We start from the raw sequence: 9,113 nt of genomic DNA, 5'->3' as shown, positions 1-9,113 counted from the left end.
GGGACAGCAGCACATAGAGACCAGAGTATCATTGCAGCATGCAGGACATGGAGGCTGATGCTGAAGAGTTTGACATTTATTCCACAGCTGATGGAACAGCAGGTCAGACAGCGAGCGGAGAGAGGAAACGTGTGAAGGAGTGAGGGAGGGATTAGACAGACCACGTGAACGCTGCTGTGAGTGAGTGATGGAGTGAATTTACGATGAGAAAGTGAGTGAATGGCAGTGAGTCACAGAAAATGATGGAGTGAACGAGGACGAGACGGAGTGGATGACTGAGTAATCTGAAGGGGAAAAAAAACACGCACACAAGTCAAGGACCGAGTGGTTATAAACATGGAATCACCCAGAAGGAGTCTCACCGCTGCTGCATTTTCACTAAACCCACCAAGACCAAATCAGAAACCTTACCGTCCGAGCCGCTGAGTGGGTGGACCGGTGTGTGACTGACAGCTGACCCAGCTGGTGCGCTGAGGCACAACATAAACAAACTTGTGTCTGTAACCGCAGCACACCAGCCAAGGACAGACGGTGTTTTGTGAGAATAAGGAGCACGCCATTTAGCATTTAAAACCTAACAATCTTGGCATTTGAAGTAATGGTGTAAATAAAAAACTGTTTTCTTGAAAACGTCTCTCCGGTCAGCGATTAAACCCCTCAAAGCTCATCTCTGTTTATCAAAACGAACACATGTAATTCATGAAAGGGATCCCTTATTGCCTTCCGCACACTATTGCAGCCTTAAAAGTGTGCGGAACTATGAAGTCTCCATCTCTAGCTACACTCGCTGCAGCTCAAGCACACCAGCTCTTCTGCAGCTTTTTCCTCAGTTATTCCGCTCTACACAATGACAAGTATGTTGGATTAATATGTATTTGTGTTTTGTGTACATTAAAGGAAACCCCACCCTGCAAGCTGACATGATTAGATTCTTTAGATTTTTGGAGTTTGAAACGCCGTAAGTCTGAATCCGAGTCAAACTGTTTTTGTCAGTACGCTGCAGTTTCAAGACAGAGATGCTCTGCCATGACACTGACCGCTGATTTCACCCATCATATGTCTACCTGCATATTTAAAAACACCATGTAGATATATGTTAACAAAGGGGGAAAAAACAGATTTTCACCGGAGTGGCTCTTTAACCGACAGTCTGCCACGTTAACAATCATCATGGATGTCATCAAGTGAGTATTTTTTTTGTAGGTTAACTTACTTTTCTCACTTAGCCTGGACACACTGAATGTATAACATATGCAGCCCATACGTAGAGCGGATGCTGCAACACGCTGCTTTTATTACAGTCAATGAAAATGGCTGCACCAGGCACATGTGCATAAATGGTGCGTATGTGCCGCGGAGATCTGTGCTGCAAACAGTCTGTAGCCGTCTCGCTACCTCCGTGGGTTTCCCCCCAGCACAGACACACGAATCGCTGCCAGTCCACAGTCTTTATTGGCCGTACGGCGCAAACCCGGCACAAAACAATAGAAATAACACAAAGCGGCCGCGTGTCTGCAGCGGCCCGGCTCCTGCAGCACGCGCTCTCCCGTCGGCGTCTTCTGTCTCACCAACCAGCCAGAGATCCTCCTCCTTGGCCTCCTTCCTCTCCTCTGCCGCCAGCACCCTACTATGTGCACAAGCATATCCACAATTAGCCAGACCAGCAGCACCTGGACCCATCAACTCACCTGACACTAATCTCCTGAGCTCTGCCCCACACCTCTCTCCCCTGCCACCAATCACACCCATCTCCACACAGTCATCTATTTAGATTTTTAAAGCAAGCCTGCATGATTTTTTTTTTTTAAAATTACACCAACAGTATAAAGGAAATGGTTGTTTTGTGTCCAACATGGCCTCCACTACGGAGTCTCCATCACCCAATTGGCATTTATTTGCTAACAGCTGGTTGCTCAGAAACTTCAACCCTCCAGAGTCTAACGTAGTGTGTAGGTTTTTACTTACCAGTATCACACATGTATGTTGAGGAATGTCAGGTTTCACTGCGCTATGCTGGCTCCAGAAACAGAATTATCTGACTGAACAATCCCACAGATTGGCTACGTTCAGACTGCAGGACTTAATGCTCAATTCAGATTTTTTTGTGAAATCCAATTATTTTATGAATTCATTCACGTTTCCAATTAAATGCGACTTGCATATGATCTGCTGTGTGATCTTCATACGACCCAAAAGTGTCCCGCATGCGCAGAAGAGGACACGATGACATCACATGCCGCGAGCGTGCTCAGTGTTTGCGGTTGTAAAAATGGATGGTGGCGCCGCTGCCACCGATGGTGGAAACAGAAGTGTGAGCGCTAACTAAACTAGCATCAGCAGCCAAGTACCGCCTGTGCAGACACTTCCGCGCCGTCGGAGCGCACCCCAGGATGGAAGTGTCCCCTGACCGCTCCGAATATTCAGATATTCAACATTAATTGGACCTGAATATCCAGAGACCAGAAAGTGCTATTGGGACCAGCCCTACTAGTTATTATAACAACTATGAACAATAAATATTAACAACAAATGACCTTCCAGCATCAAGCCCTCCTTGTATGTCGACCTCCGTCTTGACAATCCAACAGCCTTGATATCCGACATAAAAGAAGGTTTTACATTTAGTGTCAGACTCTCGAGTCACGACTGTAGTTGGACCCAGTGACAGGACACTGGAAGCAAAAGGTTCCCATCATAACCTGTTCATCACTGTGGATACGTCTCAGTGATGCATCTGCAACGTTGGAAAGGAAAAGCAGGATCTGGAGATTTTGTCCTCACTTGTACCAAAACATACGAGCCTTTCTCTACGTTCAATTTTCTTTTCACAGAACTCTGTGGAGCTTCTAGGAAGCCTTCAGCCATATTGACAGAAAGTTTACATTTGTTAACTTTAGAATCATTCTTGCCTCATTGATGCTGCACAAATGTATTAAGATGCTACCCAGTCAGGTACTATAGAAAATCCGAAATTTGCTTTTCTCGTTCAGTAGGTCTGAAATGAATGACAACACGCTGCCTATCAACCTGTTTTCTCAAATTTATCATCCTCATCTTCAGTTTTGCTCTGTCTCCGTCTTGCCAAAATGCCCTAAGTCCCAACATTTGCTCTGGTTTAACTGGACCTCCTAACCTGTTTTTTTTTTTTTGAGATCAAATATAATACAAACAAAGACTCATTCAGTTCCCTACGGGGGAGGGGTTCAATTTTTATTCGTCATCAGGACTTGATGCATCCAAGTTCAGAATCATTCAGTTTTGGCACCTTGAAAGACATTACGCTTTTTTTTTTTTTTTTAAATTCTCATTTACAACAACACAACGCAAAACCAAAGACCAAGAAAAATGAGATAAAGAAAGAGACTAAGGCTGTGTGAGAGTTCAAAGGAACAGAGAGAAAATGAAATCAAATGAAAAGGCAAGATGAGATTTTCTTCTGTTAAAAAAAGCCTTGATACGTTTTCCAAAGTTTTTTTTTGTTTGTTTGTTTGTTTGTTTCAAGCGTAACGAAGCCCCGCCCAAAATACCCACTCAAAACAAAAACAAAAACAAAAAATAAGAAAAGAATTGAAATAGACACAGTACTGTAACATTAATTTCTACTTTGTCACTCCCACTGCCCTTACATGGTATCATTGTTCAGTTGTTCAAAACATAGGTTCCTTAAAAGCAGATCGGATGATTTTGATTAGCATGCATGTAAATTCTTAATTTTTTGGAGTCACTTAGCTTCAGCTCGCTGGTAGCCGTGTTCTCTCACGCACTACTTTGTGTCTTTGGCAGTAGTGACGTTTTCATTGTCCACAGTCATCTTCAAGTTTGCAGAGAGATCATCCGTCATTACCCAAAGTTCTCTCTTCACTCCGCCCCTTTATGAGGCAAAAAACAAAAAACAAAAACAAAAAACAAAAACAAAAAAAGAAAAAAGCGAGGTCAACGTTTACCTCTAGTTGGCCCTGAACAAAGATGGCTGCCAGGGTCCGGCGGAAGGCCAAAAGATTTCTCTTTCTTTTTTTCTTGTTGTAAAAGAATGTGATAATGTGTCTAATACTAACCAATATCAGTTTATCAAGTAGGCCGAAGCCTTTGCCCGTCAAGTGAGCCAGTCACAATGAATCCTCCGTCTTGGTTTAGTTTCCATGACGACTTGATTAAGTTTCACTTGTAAGTTACTTTTTTTTTTCTCTCTCTTGTTGATATTTTTTGCGCCAGGGAAGTCTAGTCATGATTTATTAACATATATATTCATATATTTATATATAATCAATACATATATTAACTTATGTGTTTTTTTTCTTGTTTTTTCCGTGTTTTTTTTTTTTTTTTGTTTCCTGAATTGCTCCCTGACTAAATCCCACACCGCAATGGTTCACAGTATTAATGCGAATAAAGAATGAAATCAAGAAGATACAGCAACTAAAGAAAGGAGTGGGGTTTAAGGGAGTTTAGGGTGCGCGTGTTGGGGGGCTTGTGGTATGGAAGTGCGAGGGCAGGTTCGTAGGCAGGGCCGAGGGGCAAATCAAGCCCCCTTTTGATCAGACTGAGGAAGAGTAAAAAATATAAAGTTCGCCTTTAAATGGGCAGTCTGGCCGAGCCCACCGCTCCGCTGTTCCAAAGCCCCGAGACAACCACCGCCCACCCCACCCCAGCATCCCGAAGGCCCCCCCCTCCCAACTCATCTTCCCCCCGTCCTCCCCCTCAACTCTTTACAAACATGTTCAAAACTTGTTAAACAATGGTTCATGGGAAAATCATGCATGTTTCTTTTTTTATGCATTTTTACTCCGTTTCCTTTTTTTTAAACAGAAACTCAGTGATTATCTGAGGTGCCGTGGAGCGCTCAGACCTCCCCCTCTGTCGCTTACCCCTCTCTCCTAAATCTATCCATTTAAGCCCTCGTCTCTTCCTCTTTCTGCCTCCTAACACCATGATCTGTCTTTTGCTGGCTTCCCCCCAAAGTCCCACTGATTTTTGTTAGTGTCTGTGGTCCATCTGTCAGTTTCATACAGGTGTGGTGCGCCGGTTGGCGGTGTTGCTGTGGCCGCCTGAGTCTTTCAGGTCCTTCTGGATGCAGTTGTGGACCTGCAGGAAGTTGTGGTCCCTCTCCGTGGAGTTATAGGTGGCTGTTGGGGTGCCCGTTTGGCCCTTGGGCAGCGTGTACATGGACAGCTCGGTGGAGGGCAGCGTCCCGAAGGCCTTGAGGCCCACCGGTGATGCCTCGCGAGAGTGCGAGGGATCCGTAGAGCGGGACGAAGAGCGTGAGCGGCGTCGATAACGGTAGCGGTAGCTCGGGATGCGCGTGATGGCCGCACCTTGGAGGTAGTCAGCGGCTCGCGCCCCCACGCGTAGCTCCCGATGGCGGTCGATGAACATGTGCACAGCCAGCACGCCCACCATTTCGGCCATGATGAAGGAGAGGGCGCCGAAGTAGAAGGACCAGCCGTAGGAGTAGCTGTTCTTCTTGGAGTCACTCTTGGAAGGGTCCCCAGCGTTGGCTGATATGTACACAATGATTCCTATAATGTTGCTCAGACCTGGGACAGGGAAAGAAGAGGGAGCTTAGATCAAAACCAAAATACAGCCGCAGTCAAATCGGACTAGCGCCCAAAGTCATCGTAGTTTAAAGACATCTCTAAATATGCAGGTCTGGGTAAAGTTTAGAAGCAAATTACATTTTACTATTTGGCACTTTTAAAAACAGAGTATTGATTTAATTGACCTTTTTCCTTCATACAATTTGTCTGACGTCAGTTAGGTGTTGTCTGGGTTGCCCGTTATCTTTAACTTTGCAAAACAGACAACTGAACATTCATGCCTCTTATATTCCAGCATGTGTTGCTCATCGGCTTTTTAGATCTGGACATCTGAATGTTTGAAGTGCTGCTTGTTGTGCATTGCGTCCTATGTGCTGAACCTTTAAGGCCATAAGAATGCAGACCACAGTGATATTTTCCTGCAACAGCATCCAGTTATGGTAAAATACTGTGCGTCATTATCCCTCCAAAACCTGTAGGCCAGGCAAAACTGTAAATGCAAAACATCAAATGGTGTCATTAAAGCACCAGAGAGAAGAATAAACCTTTACAAAATTGAAATATCTAGATCAAATGCAAAACACTAAGGCACCAACAGTTGTCTGGTCAGTCTCTTTGGCATACAGTCTGCATTTGTAGGGAAAGCATCAAGGATAGCAAGTGCTTTAGTGTATTTCGGGGAGCGGGTATCACCAGCTGAATCAAATGTGCAGGTTTGTGTTGCTTCGTAGTGCTGAAAAGACTCAACAGGAAGTACATGCAGGTTAGTGCAAAGTGTTCATCAAGCATCCCCTGCAACGCTTACAACATCATTAACTGTGTCTCATAGTACTTAAGTTAATTTGAAAAAGACTGCCAGTCAGTTTGATAAATAAATCAATAGAATAAAACCACAGGTCAAAGTATTTGTCATGTTGGACTTTAGTGTTCAGACGTATGGCTATTTCCTGGAGGCAGAAGTACCAGAAGATGGTAAATGGTCTGCACTTGCACAGCGCTTTTCTACCTTTGCGGCACTCAAAGCGCTTTACAATGTTTCTCATTCACCCATTCACACACATTCATATACCAATGGCAACAGAGCTGCCATGCAAGATGCTGCCTGCCATTGGGAGCAACTTCGGGTTCAATGTCTTGCCCAAGGACACTTTGACTGTGGAGGGGGCAGGGATCGAACCACCAACCTTACGGTCAGAGGACAACCGCTCTACCACCTGAACCACAGCCGCAAGATAAGATTTATTTCTTATTTTTTGCAGGATTAGTTAAGAGTCCAATTCCAGCTCCTCCAGTCCACACACAAGGTATAATCGAAACGTTTTGAGAATGTTGGTGGTGCCGATGCGTGGACTGCGGCCCTGTGCAACATGTACGAGCAGCAACTGTCATTAGTCAGCAGGTCACAGAACACTGTCGGACCTGTGGAACACCACTGGCAGCAGCTGAAAACATCCTGTAGGAGCCGTGAGTACATCTGTATGTTCGTTATAAGGTTAAAGAGCAGCAGATTGATTCTTGTTGTTTTGGTTGTGATATACTTTTGTTGGACACGGTTGATAGGGGGATAGCGGCTCCTGTGGATGGGCGGGGATTTAAGCTCACCTGTTGACCACTATTGTGCTATTTTGCTCGATTACTTTGATTTGGAGTTTTGCATGCGTGTATATAAGTTAATGATCTTATCTTCCTTTAATAAAAGGCATTATTCATAAAACTCAGTGAACTATTATTGAATTGTGCATCAGACAAACAGACCCAAGCTCTCAGCGACACGAGGTCTCGGATGTCGCTACACAAGTGGACTTCCAGGGAGCATGACAAGCGTTGCAGAAACGTTGGGAGTGATGTTTTGCTCTATAAGGTAACGACTTTGACGGGATGACATTAAAATCAGGTATGTTTTTGGACTTCTTCAGGCCCAGTCTGGCAGCTTTTTGATCAACCCTGAGCCCTCATGAGTTCACTTAGGTTTGGCCAACGCCTTCTGTCACCGATGTGCTTTCGATTGAATGCTGCAGCCCATCCACCATGTAAATAAATGCCTCTCTCTTATGAAGCTGTTCATAAAAAAAAAAAAAAATCAAAACAAATGAAAATGCTCTGGGAGCTCAGGATGACTTACGATGATTTGTCGTTATTTCGACACTTAGTAGACTAGTGCTTCACTGAAAGCACAACAGATTCAATAATCAGGCACATCATTGAATACATGTAGCCCTGGGGATGACAGCTGTGATGTTCATAAGGAAACGCATACACTGGCTCTTTATAAATAATTGATGCATACTGTATATATATGTACATGATTTGCCATTTGTTTACATTTCGGTTGCTGTTGTTGTCCACCGAGCCAAGGAGCCAAGAAGCTGTCCTTCACAGCGAACATGAAGACAGCTGATCAATGAGGGTGACGGAGGACCAAAATATGCTTCAGATTAATTTCATTAGATCTGTGTGTCAAAGGCGTTAACGTGGATGGAATCAGTTGTAGTTGACAGACCACATGTTTCCACTGTGGCTATTGACAGCCTGGCGCACTTTCTCTCTCTCTTACTTTCCCTTTTTTTCCCCCCAAACTGGGGCAGACTCACTTCTTATATCCTGTTTCTCTATTTCACCCTCCCTAGCCGTCTCTACCGCCAACGATGTTCAAATTCGCATCCTCTGTCAATCTCTCTCATCCGTCTCACCTTCTTTCCTTCCTTCCCTTCCTTCCCCTCCTCCTCCCTTTTTATTTTGATCATCTGTCGTTCTTATCATACATCAGCACTCGGGCTGTGTGTAGCCAAAAATAGACGCAGACAGACACCCAGACAGACGAAAAGACAAATACAAAGATAAACAGTGAAAACAATACTGTATGAAGACACAGGAAAGCAGACTGGGGTGCGAGGACTGCGAGGGCCTGATTGAGATGGATCAGAGCAAAAGAGTATCAGGGACACCTTATTTTTAGAGTGTAATCCCAGTGGCCTCCTCTTAGCCTAGCAACAGGGCGAGAGAGACAGACTCAGACGGTGGGAAAGAGAGAGAGAGAAACAGAGAGAACTGCATTTCTCACTTCTGACTTGGAGGGGAACTAGTTATCTAGCGCAGCACAGTAGGCCATGGCCTAGAACCATAGTACACGCATGCACACACAGAAACACACACACACAAAAAAAACCGCTCTGGCAAAATGGCAACCTGCACTATCTTTGTCTCCCTAACTTCATCCTGAGGCGATCGTTGTATCGTACGCACACGTCTACGCAACGCTTGGTCTGGTGGTCATCGGGTGCTATCAGGGCCGTTGATGTCTCCGAATTAGAACATTTAATTTTCAGATGCTGCAGACGTTGGTGTCTGTTTAGGATGTTTTCATACTGTGCTCTCACTAGGACTGTGTTCACCTCTTTTTCTTGCTCCTGTCTGATCAGTGTGTTTGTTTTCATTTAAACAGATGTGAAAACAATTTATAGACTTTTTATTTGCCATAGAAACACAATCAGAAGTCATTCATCAGGAGATGGAAGGGATTGAATATCCAGTTGGTCAAACCTCAGCTTTATATTGACATCTAACCCTATTCAGGACTTT

The 9,113-nt window shown here is 44.4% G+C and overlaps 1 protein-coding gene across 1 annotated transcript in view; it reads right to left on the bottom strand.

Moving 5' to 3' along the window:
- Positions 1-5,001: 5,001 nt before the first annotated feature.
- Positions 5,002-9,113, bottom strand: part of LOC103356701 (voltage-dependent calcium channel gamma-2 subunit-like) — a 74,668-nt gene continuing 70,556 nt past the window's right edge. Inside the window, exon 4 of the mRNA XM_008280945.1 lies at positions 5,002-5,534. Coding sequence (XP_008279167.1) covers positions 5,002-5,534 — 533 coding nt within the window. The remainder of the gene's footprint in view (positions 5,535-9,113) is intronic.

The sequence above is a fragment of the Stegastes partitus genome, unplaced genomic scaffold (assembly GCF_000690725.1).
Source record: "Stegastes partitus isolate 25-593 unplaced genomic scaffold, Stegastes_partitus-1.0.2 Scaffold215, whole genome shotgun sequence".
Lineage (NCBI taxonomy): Eukaryota > Metazoa > Chordata > Actinopteri > Pomacentridae > Stegastes > Stegastes partitus.
This window is presented reverse-complemented; position numbering and strand designations above follow the sequence as displayed.